Below are 14,153 nucleotides of genomic sequence, written 5' to 3' on the forward strand. Positions count from 1 at the left end.
CCTTCAGGAAGTCATCCAATCCCTTTTTGAAGCCCAATATTGTACTCTGCCCTATCACCTCCTCTGGGAGCGCATTCCAGGTGTCCACCACCCTCTAAGTGAAGAACTTCCTAGCGTTCGTTTTGAATCTGTCTCCTTTCAATTTTTCTCAATGCCCTCTTGTTTTTGTTGGCCCGGTTAGCCTGAAGAATCTGTTCTTCTGAACCTTCTCTATGCCTTTCATGATTTTATAAGTCTCTATCATGTCCCCTCTAAGTCTCCGCTTCTCCAGGGTAAAGAGCCCCAGCTTCTCCAACCTTTCAGCATACAAAAGGTTTTCCATGCCCTTTATCATCCTTGTCGCTCTTCTCTGGACCCTCTCGAGTATCGCCATATCCTTCTTAAGGTACGGCGACCAGTAATGGACACAGTACTCCAGATGTGGGAGAACCATCGCTCGATACAATGGTAGAATAACATCCTTCATTCTGGTAGTGATACCCTTTTTGATTATGCCCAACATTCTGTTTGCTTTCTTTGAGGCTGCTGGCTTCATTGTTCTATCGACCAAACCCCCAAGTCTTTTTCTAGGCTGCCTTCCCCCAGTACCCTCCCTCCCATCGTATAGCTGCACATTGGGTTCCCCTTCCCCACATGCAAGACCTTACATTTTTCTACATTGAAGCTCATCTGCCATACTATTATTAGACCCTAGTATGTGTTAAATTAGAATAACCTTTAAATTAAACTTGTACTGAAATTATGGTAAATTCAGTGCAAATTGTAGCCTGTTAACTGTATACTATGTATGTTTAACCTGTAACCCCTTCTGAGCTCTTTGGGGACAACGGGATACAAAACTAACTAACTAACTAACTAACTAAATAATTCATCTCCTCAAAGCACCAGCACTCTAAATGGGCAAATTCTCTCTTATCACTTTCAATCTTTACTCTTCCAAACTTCAACATATCCACTGTTGTTCCTAAATTTTTTAGATCATCCACCCTGTAAAAACTCAGCTACTAACATCCAACTAACCAAGAAACCAACTGTCCCTCTTTGATGATTTCATATGGCCCTCGAAGCCATACTGGAAAACTATGAATATGCAAGGGGTTCAAAGTCCAGTGAATTGAAGAGACTTAATTAAACTGTAGACCAACACCTCCCCCTCAGATGCTCTGAAGTGTAACCGTGACTCACAAACTGTGGGTTAGGACCCCAAATGGAGGTCAGAGAAATGGAACTGCTCTCCCCATTCCTCTGGACTGTACTGTGACATATACCCAATAATGGCAGTGAGCACCAGGGCCTGTGAGTGAATGAATATCCACAGGCACTGGTTCCTCATTTTGAGGCTTTTAGATTTGGAAACCTATACAGATCCTCGGGCCTATAATTACACATTGATACACAGGACCTTGTGCTGAATTCTACTATTGCTGCTTCCTGAAGTGAAACTAAACATAACCCTAAACAAAAAAAAAAGTTTACCACTGAAAGATAGCTGGAAAGCAATGACCACAAACGCTCACAATCTAAGCAACAAAGTTCATGATCTGCAACCGGGATATAATCTTTTTAGAAAGGACAGGGATGGTGAAAAAGGTGAAAAGATGGAGGCGTAGCTCTCTAAGTAAAGATAGATGTACAAGAAACTGAAATGCAGGGGTCCTGGGGAGAGGAACAAGAGATATGGATTGCTCTGAAAAGAGAAGATGAAATTTCCATCTACATGGGTATAGTCTACAGACCTCCGACTCAAATTGATAAAAATCTGATTGTAGATATCCAAAAGAAAGAGGAGGTGCTACTGTTGGGTGACTTCAATCTGCCGGATGTGGACTGGAAAGTTTCATCTGCGGAATCGGAAAGAAGTAGGAAGATTGTGGATGCCTTTCAAGAAGCTCTACTTAAATAATGACGGAACCCACGAAGGAAAAAGCAATACTAGACCTGGTCCTCACAAATGGGGAGAGTAACTCTAATGTTCGAGTGGGTGCCCACCTGAGAAATAACAATCATCAAACGGTTTGGTAATAGTTAACTCAAAGTCCTAGATTTCAAACGTAGGGACTTTAGCAAAATGGGAGCGTACTGGAAGAAAGAGCCGTTAGGATGGGAGGACATAAGGGAAGTGGAAAAACAGTGGCCTAAGCTGAAAGGAGCAATAAAAATGGCTACTGACCTTTACGTAAGGAAAATAAATAAAAACAAGAGAAAAAAGAAACCGATATGGTTCTCTAAACTAGTGGCAGAGAAAATAAGGCAAGAGAGTTGGCGTTCATGAAATATTAAAAAAAATTTAGAAAAGGAGTACAAAAAGGACCACCAGGTGAAACTGAAAGAAGCCAAGAGAGAGATACGTCTGGCAAAAGCACAAGTGGAAGAGCAAATAGCTAGAAATGTAAAAAAGGGACACAAAATTTTTTTCAAATATATTAGTGAAAGGAAGATGAAAAATGGAATAGCAAAAATAAAAGATGATATGTATTGATACGTGGAGAGTTATGATGAAAAAGCAAACATGCTAAACAAATACTTCTGTTCTGTGTTCATGGAAGAAGATCCTAGATAAGGACCAAGATTATCTGGCAAACTTACATACAAGAATGTAATAGATACCATACCATTCACAGAAGAAAGTGTTTATGAACAACTTGAAAAACTGAAGGTGAACAAAGCAATGGGTTCGGACGGGATCCATCTCAGGATATTGAGGGAGCTCAGAGAGGTTTTAGCGGGTTCTATTAAAGATTTGTTCAACAAATCTTTGGAGACGGGAATGATTCCTGGGGATTTGAGAAGAGCGAATGTGGTCCCTATTCATAAAAGTGGTCGCAGAGATGAAGTGGGAAACTACAGGTCGGTAAGCCTTACTTCAGTTATTAGAAAAATAATGGAAGTGTTGCTGAAAGGTTACTGAAAATTCCTAGAGTCTAGGGTTACAGGATCCGAGGCAACATGGCTTTACTAACGGTAAATCGTGCAAACTATTCTGATTTTTTTTAAATTGGGTGACCAGAGAATTGGATCAAGGGCATATGCTAGATATAATTTACTTCAGCAAAGCCTTTGACATGGTTCCTCATAGAAGGTCTTAAAAAAACTTGACAAGCTGAAGTTAGGACCCAAAGTGGTGAACTGGATTAGAAACTGGTTGACAGACAGATGTGAGAGGGTGGTGGTGAATGGAATTTGCTTGGAGGAAGGAAAGTTGAGTAGTGGAGTCCCTCAAGGATCGGTGCTGGGGCCGATCCTGTTCAATATGTTTGTGAGCGACATTACCGAAGGGTTAGAAGGAAAGGTTTGCCTTTTTGCAGATGATACCAAGATTTGTAACAGAGTAGATACGAAGGAGGGAGTGGGAAACATGAAAAAGGTTCTGCAAAAGTTAGAGAAATAGTCTAATATCTGGCAACTAAAATTCAATGCAAAGAAGTGCAGAGTAATGCATTTGGGGATTAGAAATTAGAAGGAGCCGTAGGTGCTGGGAGGTGAGAGGCTGATATGCATGGATGAGGAGAGGGACCTTGAGGTGATAGTATCTGAAGATCTAAAGGCAAAGTAAGTGTGACAAGGCAGTGGCTGTTGCCAGAAGGATGCTAGGCTGTATAGCGAAAAGCATAACAAGTAGAAGAAAGAAGGTGTTGATGCCCCTGTACAGGTCATTGGTGAGGCTCCACTTGGAGTATTGTGTTCAGTTTTAAAGATCATATTTGGCAAAGGATATACCGTGTTTCCCCGAAAATAAGCCCTAGCATCATTTTAGAGGTAGGTATTATTATAAGCCCTACCCCCGGGATTCGTCAGCAACTCTTCAACCTGCCCACCCCCTGCGCAGCCGCACCCCTGCTGACCCTCCATCCTTCCCTCCCCGTTGTCCGCAAGCAAGCCCTACCTTTGATCATCGGGGCTTTCACTCTGTCGCCTGTTTAGATCCTGCCGGCCCGACGCGGCTTCGGATGAAGGTATGACTCACTCGCAGTCAGTGGGAAGGATGGAGGGTCAGCAGGGGTTTGGCTGCGTGGTGGAGGCGGGGGGTGCTCAAGGTTCTGCTGCACGAGGGATGGGAGGGAGGGAAATATAGAAGCTGGGCAAACTTCTGCTGCACAGGGGGATGGGAAGGAGGGAAGGGAGGAATGATACTGCACATGTGGCAGAGAGAAAGGAAAGAGGAAGAATTGGGGTGAAGGAGAGGAAGGGAGAGATAATCATGTACATAAGCCAAAAATAAGACCTAGTGCCTTTTTTGGGCCCCAAATTAATATGACACTGTCTTATTTTGGGGGAAACATGGTAAAAAGACTTGAAGAGGTCCAGAGGAAGGCAACAAAAATGAGGAGAAGCTCTGAATATCTATACCCTAGAGGAAAGGAGGGATAGGGGAGATATGATTCAGACGTTCAAAATCTTTTCCAGAGAAAGGACAATGGTAAAACCAGAAGGCACATCTGGGGAATCACATGAAATTTCAAATACTAAAGCAGGGTCATATTGGATAAAGAGTTGGAAGAACTGGCCTATAAATTCTGACACAACACCCTCTAGCCTCCATCTGGTTCTCAGGTTCCTATCCTAGTTCATTCATAGCTGGGCCCTTTCTTCATCCTAAAGGTACTCCCAGTCCCAAGGCTCTTCCCCCCAACTAGATCTCTAATCTATTCCAGATCTCACTCTTCCTCTACTGCTTCTCATTCATCCCTTTGGCCTCTGCAGCTTCAGGCCAACCTGTCCTCCAGGCCATCCCAGGCTCTACCACTCTCACTGCCTGCAGTCCTCCCAAACTTTTTCATCCAAGCCTTCAGAAACAACAATTATCATTTTTTTTGTGTGGGTTTATCCCCAGGGACAAGGTCTTCTTCCAAGCCTCTATCCCTAAGAGCTCTGCATCTTTCTGCACCACTAGTTCTCCCTTTTCCCACTCAAGGCGTCCCACATCTCTTTAGTGCTCTCAGGCCTTCGTTTCCTCCATTCGTAAAGAACCCATAGCTCTCAGCGCTCCTAAACCTTCACTTGATTCAGCGTTCATGTTCTCGTCGCGTCCCCACCATTTTTCTTTCTTATTGCTCTCTTAATTGTCACCTCTCCCTAAAATAATTCGAGCCCAACGGCCATCTCCCCGCTTCGGTTGATACTTCTCCCTAGAAGAGCTCACCATCCATCTCCTGTATTTCTCCTCCTTCCGTCGCCATGATGCTTAGTTACCCTTTTCCGGAAGCATGCGCAAAAACAGACAAGCAACCAATCAGGGACGCAGAACCAGCCTTACTACCATAGTTGCCAAGTCCGAGGTTTTCTCGCCCAATTGGGTTGCTTTCGAAAGCTGGTTGCGGGAAATTTTGAGCAGTTACGGTTTTTTGGGCTGGTTTCTGATTTTTGTTGTAATGTAGCTGAACCCTCCAACACTGTTCCAGCTGGCTCCCTGAGAATTTCAAGCCTCATTCTGGTACTCCAATAGCTTCTGTCAGATCGCTCCAGACCTCGCTCTGGCTGTTCGCTACTTCTGATGATGATCGTTCACCTTTGACAACGTGATGTTTGCAGCCTCCCACCCACTCTTAAACGGCTTTTGGAAGTAAGACTATGAGGGGTAAGATTAAACTTGATTTATCTGTTGCTAGTTTATTTATTTTTTTTGTTCCCTTCTATATGCAAGATTGGGAAGCAGACTGATTTGTAAAAGTTTTTCTTAACCTCAGGCAGGAGAAAGGTGTGGGGTGATGTTAAATGCATATTGTCTACGGTAGGGCTGGTCTGTAGTCACTGTTCACCGGACATGTCTAAAGGCATTTACAAATATCTGGGCTTTGGTGCTGATGTGGATGAAAAACTGCATCAGTGTGTTTGGCTCTTAAGTATTAATGGGATTTATGATTTTGGTTGCCTCTTTTATGTCAGTTAAAATGCTTTGTGAATCTGTACCAGAGTGCATTCAAAGGTGGAAAAAGCTGTTAATATTTTAAAAATGTGGAAGTCTGATGAGTTTCTAGTGGTTGGTGGTAGGGATTTCCTAATTTCTTTAAGTGCTAGCAAAGTAGAATGTTTAACTGATCACATGGGGCCAGTGTGCCATTCAGGCAGTTTGTTATTTAACTGTCACTTCTTTTTTTCCTCCCCTATTTTACATCTTATAACAGTGATTTTTTTTACAATAAAACTTGCATTACAGCTATGCACATTCATTAATTTATTGGGTTTAATTGCCTTTATGAAGGGATTCACACAAGGCAGTGTACAGCAGTGTTCTTCAACCTTTTTACACCTATGGACCGTTGGAAATAAAATAATTATTTTGTGGACTGGCAAAAATATATAAGGTGTAAGTGTGTAAAAATTAAACGTCTAATTCAATTAAACAAAAATTAGAATATAGCATACAAAGAACCAATGAGAAAGAAATAAAAAAAAGTGTAAGCCCGGGCAGAAGAAACTGACTTGAAAGTCGAAAAAAGGCGAGAATTACCTCTTGATATCCTGCTGCCTGACATGATACCTTAAAACGCTAAATCAAAAGTACAGGATATATGTAACCAAAGCTTGTGAAAAACGCTTGTAAAAAATGTTTTAAGAAGTTTGCGTGCTTAAAGAGGTGATCAAAATTAGAAAACAAATCCAAAAGGACTTACCAAATTTGTTTAATGCTGTGGGCTTCTGCCTGAGCTGAAAGACGTCGCTGCTAAATGAAATCGCGCGTGAAAATGAAACTGATTTAAAGCACTTCTCCTCGTGCCAAAAATACAATGTCTTCAGAACTTGATGACGATAGTCTCAAACTTAAAAATATGAAATGTAAAATAAAAAGAAAAGAGTAAAAGTTGCAGAATTCCATGTTTCAAATTTTTCGTGGACTGGACACTGGCAGTTTGACATACAGTTTACAATTTTGTTAGTATAGCTTCCTAATGCAAGCCTAACACCGATCACAGTGCATTCCTTTTCCTGTTGGTGGAACCTTGCAAAAAAAAAAAAAAAAAAATGAGAGAAACTGCTACCAAACAGACTTTTTGAGCAGCTTTCTACCATTGTACACTGCTTGGACACAATGGCCCAAAACCCTGCTGCATGCAGCTCTTGGGACACTTCAACACTTGCCTATTATTTGTATAAACAGAAAACAGCATAATAAGGAAGTTATTTTTATCACTATGATAGTAAGCAGAAAAAAAAGAGAAATTTGAAAAATACCGTATTTTTCAGTCCATAAGACCCACCCACCTGTAGAGGAGGAAAAACCAAGGAAAAAAAAAATTTGGTTCAGAATTTTTTTTCATGGTTTTTCCTCCTCTACAAGTAGGTGCATCTGGTGTTGGGAAGCCCGAAGCAGCCTGCAGCCTGAAGCTGCCTGACGCCCAAAGAAGCAGCCTGACGCCCCCACCCGGGGTACCTTTTTTTAAGTGGCGGTGGTCCAGCACAGTCTCCTGCTGGATGGCTTCCTTTCCCCTTGCAGAGCAACACACAACGCAGGAGCACGACCTTTGCGCTTCCTGCCTGGTCCTGCGCTGCTCTGTGATTGGCTGCAGTCAGTTCTCATCGGCGATTGGCTGTAGTAAGCAGGGTTGCCAGATAGTGAAAAATTATCTAGCCCAATTGATGCCAAAAAAAAAAGCTCCACCAATCTGACACCAAAAACCCCTCTTCATCACCATGTCACATCTCTCCCTCCATTCCCTCCACCACTTTGTCCAACATTCCTCCCTCTTGCATCCCTTTCAATCTGTCCCACTGTTCCCTCTCCACCACCATATTCAACATTTCTCCCTCCCTTCCCCATGCCTCTCTACCTCTATCCTCTTCCTCCCTATACCCAACAATTCTCTTTTTTCTTTCCTCATATGCACTCGCTCTTTTTCCCTCTCACTCACACAGTCATGCCCAACAATTCTCCCTTTATCCCAGGACAAGCAGACAGGTATTCTCACTAGTGGGTGATGTCATCCGACAGAGCCCCGATACGGACGTCTCACAAGCATACTTGCTTGAAGAAACTTCAGAAGTTTTGAGATGCCCGCACCGCGCATGCGCGAGTGCCTTCCCGCCCGATGCACCGGGCGTGTCTCCTCAGTTTTTTTCTTTCTGCGGAGCCGAGAAGTTTACTTCAACTCTCTGCGCTGAGTGAACCCGTGTTCTTGTCTTCTAGTCTGCGATTTTGAGTTTGTTTTCTATTAATCGTGTGTTTTAATTCTGTCGTTTTATTATTAAAAAAAAAAAAAAAATTTTCCGACAATTCGACCGGGTCGGCCGCGTGGCTGGGGCCCCGCTCCTTCGATCTAGCGGCGGAGCTTTTTCAGCCTCGACCACTCGGGACCGCGAAGACCGTACAGGAGGTCCCACTTCGAGTGTGGCTCCGCCCTTGTCGGCTTCGCTGCGGTCGATCACGGAGGCCCAGTTCATTGATATAATGACCACCATGGGGCCCAAGTGGCTCGCCACAATCCAGCATGGGCATGCAGTCCCTCCTCGTGGGGGCGAGCCGCCCCCTACTCCTCCCCCTCGCCGCTTGCTCTCGCTGCTAGGGGAAGAGGAGCGGCGCTTGGCCGCCAGTTCTTCGAGGCGTGCTTTGTTTAGTGAGATGCCGCCTCTGGAACCCATCCCCGTCCCGGGCGAAGAAGTTTGGGATATGCCTTTGGGTGGTCGAAGCCCTGGGCGTCGTCAGGAGGAATTCTTCCGGAGTCCCTTCCATGCCAGACCCTCTCTCAACCCATGGAATGCTGCTCGAGAGGCGTCGGCTCATCCTCCTCTTCGTTCTACGGCCTCTAGTCCCATCTATTCATTGGAGGCCTCTGGGGAGCCATCTAGACATCGCCGTTCCAGAACTCCTTCGAGACACAGGGAGGGGCACCGTTCCAGGCATTCTTCGAGGCATTCATCTAGGCATTCTACAGTCTCGCCTCAGAAAAAACTTCCTCGTGTGGGGTATTCATATTCTGAAATCTCCCCTCCTCCGGGCCCGGAGTTTGAGGATGCCTACAGAACTTTCTCTCCTTGTCAATCCCATGTCTCCTTGGATCAGGAGGCATCAACTTCATCAAGTCCGTCCCACAGGCCTGTCTTGGCGGACCAGCTGTCGTTTTCATCTTTTCTACTGCAGATGGCGGATGATCTCGACATCACCTTGGACTCGGGTTCCCGATACTCCAAGGAGTACCTGGATACCATGCATCTGCCTCATCCTCCTGCTGAGTCTCTTCGCCTGCCTCTCCACAAGCTCCTCGACCAAACCTTCATGCGATGTTTTGAAACACCGTACTCCATTCCTGCCGTTCCTGGCAAACTGGATGCCAGGTACCGCACGGTGCATCACACGGGGTTTGAGGGCTCCCTGCTCTCCCATCAGTCCCTGTTGGTCGAGTCCTCCCTCAAACGTTCTCATCCGTCCCAGGTGTATGCCTCTGTGCCACCGGGCAGAGAGGGATGGACCATGGATAAGTTCGGGCGGCACATCTACCAGAACTCGATGATGGCTTCCCGAGTTTTCAATTACACCTTCCATTTTGCCACCTATTTGGAGTTCTTCCTGCCTGTGCTTCGGAAGTTTACACCTTACATCGAGTCTCAAACTCGTTTTGAATTCGAGGAGGTCGTCGCCTCGCTGTCCCAGCTGCGTCTTCAATTGATGCAATCCTCCTATGATACCTTTGAGCTCTCGGCATGGGCTGCCGCCTGTTCTGTGGCCATGCGTCGCTTGGCATGGCTTCGAACCATTGACATGGACCCGAACCTCCAGGACAGGCTGGCCAACGTCCCCTGTGTGGGTGCGGATTTGTTTGATGAGTCTATTGAGACCGTGACGAAGAAGCTGTCGGACCATAAAAAGTCATTCCAGTCCATCCTTCGTCCCAAGCCTAAGCCTGCTCAGTCTCGACCTTCTCGACCGCCCTTGATCTGTCAGAGGCGTTATACCCCCAGGCAGGCTCCTGCGGTGAGGCAACCTGCGAAGAGACAGCCACCGCAGAAGGCCCAACAAAAGCCTCAGCCTTCTGCTGTTCCCAAGGCTCCTCAGCCTTTTTGACTCTCTGGTAGGGAGCATAACCAACACCGTTCTGTTATCCCCTGCTTTTCCAATTGGGGGAAGCCTCCATCATTTTTATCATCGATGGATGGCTGTTACCACTGACCTTTGGGTCCTGACCATCATCAAGGAAGGATATTCTCTTCAGTTCCATCGGGTCCCCCCCGAACCATCCTCCAAAAGAGTATCCTTCCAACTTGACCCAGGCCGCCCTTCTTCTTCGGGAAGCTCAGGCTTTGCTCCGGCTTCGAGCCGTCGAGCCGGTCCCTGTGGACCAACACAACCGGGGGTTTTACTCCCGGTACTTCCTTGTTCCGAAGAAGACGGGCGACCTGCGTCCAATTCTGGACCTCAGGGTTCTCAACAAGTTCCTGGTCAAGGAGAGATTTCGCATGCTGACCCTAGCTTCTCTCTACCCCCTCCTCGAGCGGAACGACTGGTTATGCTCTCTGGATCTCAAGGAGGCCTACACTCATATTCCCATTCATCCGGCCTCTCGCAAATTCCTCAGATTTCGGGTGGGACATCTCCATCTGCAGTATTGAGTGCTTCCCTTCGGCCTGTCCTCGTCTCCCAGAGTCTTCACAAAGTGTCTGGTGGTGGTGGCCGCTGCTGCACTCCGGAACCATGGTCTTCAGGTGTTTCCCTACCTCGACGACTGGCTCATCAAAGCCGCCTCGGCTCCAGGGGTCATCTTGGCGATCCAAAGGACTATCTGGTTCCTGCAGAGTTTGGGGTTCGAGATCAACTTCCCAAAATCTCAACTGCAACCGACCCAGTCTCTTCCCTTCATCGGGGCGGTTCTCGATACTATTCAGCTCAGAGCATTCCTTCCTCCTCAGCACCTGGATGCTCTGCTTCATCTCTGCCAGTCAGTGTCTTCTCGCCAGTCCATCTCAGCGAGACACATGATGGTTCTCCTGGGCCACATGGCCTCTACGGTTCATGTGACTCCTTTTGCCAGACTTCACCTCAGAATTCCTCAGTGGACCCTGGCTTCTCAATGGACACAGGTGTCAGATCCTTTGACTCGTCACATCCTGGTCACTCCTGCTCTTCAGCAGTCTCTGCGTTGGTGGATGATCTCTTCAAATCTATCCAAAGGTTTGCTGTTTCACACTCCTCCCCACCAGAAAGTTCTCACGACCGATTCCTCGACCTATGCATGGGGGGCTCATCTGGACGGTCTTCGCACTCAAGGCTTCTGGACCAGTGCAGACCGGCTGTGCCACATCAATCTTCTGGAACTCAGGGCGATTTTCAATGCTCTTCAAGCTTTTCAACATCTGCTTCACGACCTGGTGGTCCTCATTCGCACGGACAATCAGGTTGCCATGTATTATGTCAACAAGCAGGGGGGCACGGGTCGGCCTCCCTCTGCCAGGAAGCTCTCAGAGTCTGGGATTGGGCGATTCGCCACACCACCTTCCTCAAAGCTGTCTACATTCAGGGGAAGGACAATGCCTTGGCGGACAACTTAAGTCGTCTCCTCCAGCCTCACGAATGGACCCTCCATTCCAAGCCCCTTCATCAGATCTTCTCTCAGTGGGGAACGCCTCAGATAGACCTCTTTGCAGCTCCCCACAACTTCAAACTGCCTCAATTCTGCTCCAGGATTTACACTCCTCATCGCCTCGAGGCAGATGCCTTTCTTCTGGACTGGAGGAATCGCTTTCTATATGCGTTTCCTCCGTTTCCTCTCATTCAAAAGACTCTGGTCAAGCTGAAGTCAGATCATGCCACCATGATTCTGATAGCTCCTCGGTGGCCCAGACAGCCTTGGTACTCCTTTCTACTTCAACTCAGCAGCAGGGAGCCATTCCCTCTTCCAGTGTTTCCTTCACTGCTTACTCAGCATCAAGGATCTCTGCTCCATCCCAACCTGCAGTCTCTCCACCTGACAGCTTGGTTCCTCTCAACGTAACTCCCCGCCAGTTTTCCAAAGCGGTGAGGGATGTGTTGGAGGTTTCCAGGAAGCCTGCTACTAGACAATGCTGCTCCCAAAAATGGACTAGATTTTCTACCTGGTGTGTTTCTAAGCATAAGGAGCCTCAACGAGCGTCCCTATCTTCTGTTTTGGACTATCTTCTCCACCTGTCTCATTCTGGCCTCAAGTCGACATCGATTCGAGTCCATCTGAGTGCTATTGCGGCTTTTCATCAGCCTCTACAGGGGAAACCTCTCTCTGCTCATCCTGTGGTTTCCAGATTTATGAAAGGACTTTTCCATGTAAATCCTTCTCTCAAACCTCCTCCAGTGGTTTGGGATCTCAACGTTGTCCTTTCCCAACTTATGAAACCTCCTTTTGAGCCTCTCAACAAGGCTCCACTGAAGTTTCTCACTTGGAAAGTGGTTTTTCTTGTTGCCCTTACTTCTGCCCGCAGAGTCAGTGAGCTTCAGGCCTTAGTGGCGGATCCACCTTTCACAATATTCCATCATGACAAGGTGGTCCTTCGCACTTATCTGAAATTCCTGCCTAAAGTGGTCTCTGAATTTCATCTCAACCAATCCATAGTTCTTCCTGTGTTTTTTCCAAAGCCTCATTCTCACCCTGGAGAATCAGCTCTTCACACTCTGGACTGTAAACGTGCTTTGGCTTTCTACCTGGATCGTACCAAACCGCACAGAACTGCTCCTCAACTTTTCGTCTCCTTTGATCCGAATAAGTTGGGACGCACTGTCTCGAAGCGTACCGTCTCCAACTGGATGGCGGCTTGCATCTCTTTCTGCTATGCCCAGGCTGGATTACCCCTTCTCTGTAAAGTCACAGCCCATAAGGTCAGAGCAATGACGGCCTCTGTAGCCTTCCTCAGATCGACACCGATTGAGGAGATTTGTAAGGCTGCCACTTGGTCCTCGGTTCATACATTCACCTCTCATTATTGTCTGGATTCTTTCTCCAGACGGGATGGACAGTTTGGCCAGTTTGGCCAAACAGTATTGCAAAATTTATTCTCCTAAGTTGCCAACTCTCCCTCCATCCCATTGAGGTTAGCTTGGAGGTCACCCACTAGTGAGAATACCTGCCTGCTTGCACTGGGATAAAGCAATGTTACTTACCGTAACAGTTGTTATCCAGGGACAGCAGGCAGCTATTCTCACGTCCCACCCACATCCCCTGGGTTGGCTTCTCTGCTAGCTACCTGAACTGAGGAGACACGCCCAGTGCATCGGGCGGGAAGGCACTCGCGCATGCGCGGTGCGGGCATCTCGAAACTTCTGAAGTTTCTTCAAGCAAGTATGCTTGTGAGACGTCCGCATCGGGGCTCTGTCAGATGACATCACCCACTAGTGAGAATAGCTGCCTGCTGTCCCTGGATAACAACTGTTATGGTAAATAACATTGCTTTCTATTCCCTCCCCTACCTTACCTCAGCATCTGTTTCCCTCCCTCCTATGTCCCAAGTTCATGTCCCCTGATGATCTTAAGGTGGCCAAACAGGTTGTAAAGGTGATGGCAAAAACTAGAAGGATGCTAGGTTGCATAGGGAGAGGTATGACCAGTAGGAAAAAGAAGGTATTGATGCCCCTGTATAAGACTTTGGTGAAACCTCATTTAGAATATTGTGTACAATTCTGGAGGCCGCACCTTCAAAAAGATATAAAAAGGATGGAGTCAGTCTAGAAGAAGGCTACTAAAATGGTGTGTGGTCTTCGTCATAAGGCTTATGGGGACAGACTTAAAGATCTCAATCTGTATACTTTGGAGGAATTGCGGGAGAGGGGAGATATGATAGACATTTAAATACCTAAGTAATGTAAATGTGCATGTCGTCTTTCATTTGAAAGGAAACGCTGCAATGAGAGGGCATAGGGTGAAGTTAAGAGGTAATAGGCTCCGGTGTAAGCTAAGGAAATAACTTTTTTACAGAAAGGGTTGTAGATGGCGTGGAACAGTCTCTCGGAAGAGGTGGTGGAGACAGAGACTGTGTTTGAATTCAAGAGGGCCTGGGATAGGCACATGGGATCTCTCGGAGAGAGAATGAGATAATGATTACTGCGGATGGACAGACTAGATGGGCCATGTGGCCTTTATCTGCCATCATGTTTCTATGTTTCTATTTCATATAATATTTGCGGTTAATTTTATTGATATTTCAATTTGTTGTTTAGGCTAGATCTCAACATTTCTGTTAATGAATAGGTGGAGGGTAGGCAT

At 46.5% G+C, this 14,153-nt stretch overlaps 2 protein-coding genes across 8 annotated transcripts in view; one reads left to right on the forward strand and one right to left on the reverse strand.

Moving 5' to 3' along the window:
* The window catches only part of PPP1R7 (protein phosphatase 1 regulatory subunit 7), a 318,429-nt gene extending 310,950 nt beyond the window's left edge, over positions 1 to 7,479 (reverse strand). For 4 of the 5 annotated variants that reach the window (XM_033957510.1, XM_033957509.1, XM_033957508.1 and 1 more), the window contains exon 1: positions 5,141 to 5,314. In XM_033957510.1, the coding sequence (XP_033813401.1) occupies positions 5,141 to 5,177 (37 nt within the window). In that variant the 5' untranslated portion in view covers positions 5,178 to 5,314. Of the gene's footprint in view, positions 1 to 5,140; positions 5,315 to 7,369 lie in introns of those variants that run through there. The other variant, XM_033957511.1, reaches the window with a different exon arrangement.
* PASK (PAS domain containing serine/threonine kinase) overlaps positions 5,400 to 14,153 on the forward strand; it is a 514,076-nt gene continuing 505,322 nt past the window's right edge. Inside the window, exon 1 of one of the 3 annotated variants that reach the window (XM_033957505.1) lies at positions 5,400 to 5,575. The gene's annotated coding sequence lies outside the window, so the exon portion shown is untranslated. The remainder of the gene's footprint in view (positions 5,576 to 14,153) is intronic. The other 2 variants (XM_033957503.1, XM_033957504.1) reach the window with 2 other exon arrangements.

Source organism: Geotrypetes seraphini, chromosome 9, assembly GCF_902459505.1.
Source record: "Geotrypetes seraphini chromosome 9, aGeoSer1.1, whole genome shotgun sequence".
Classification (NCBI taxonomy): Eukaryota; Metazoa; Chordata; class Amphibia; order Gymnophiona; family Dermophiidae; genus Geotrypetes; species Geotrypetes seraphini.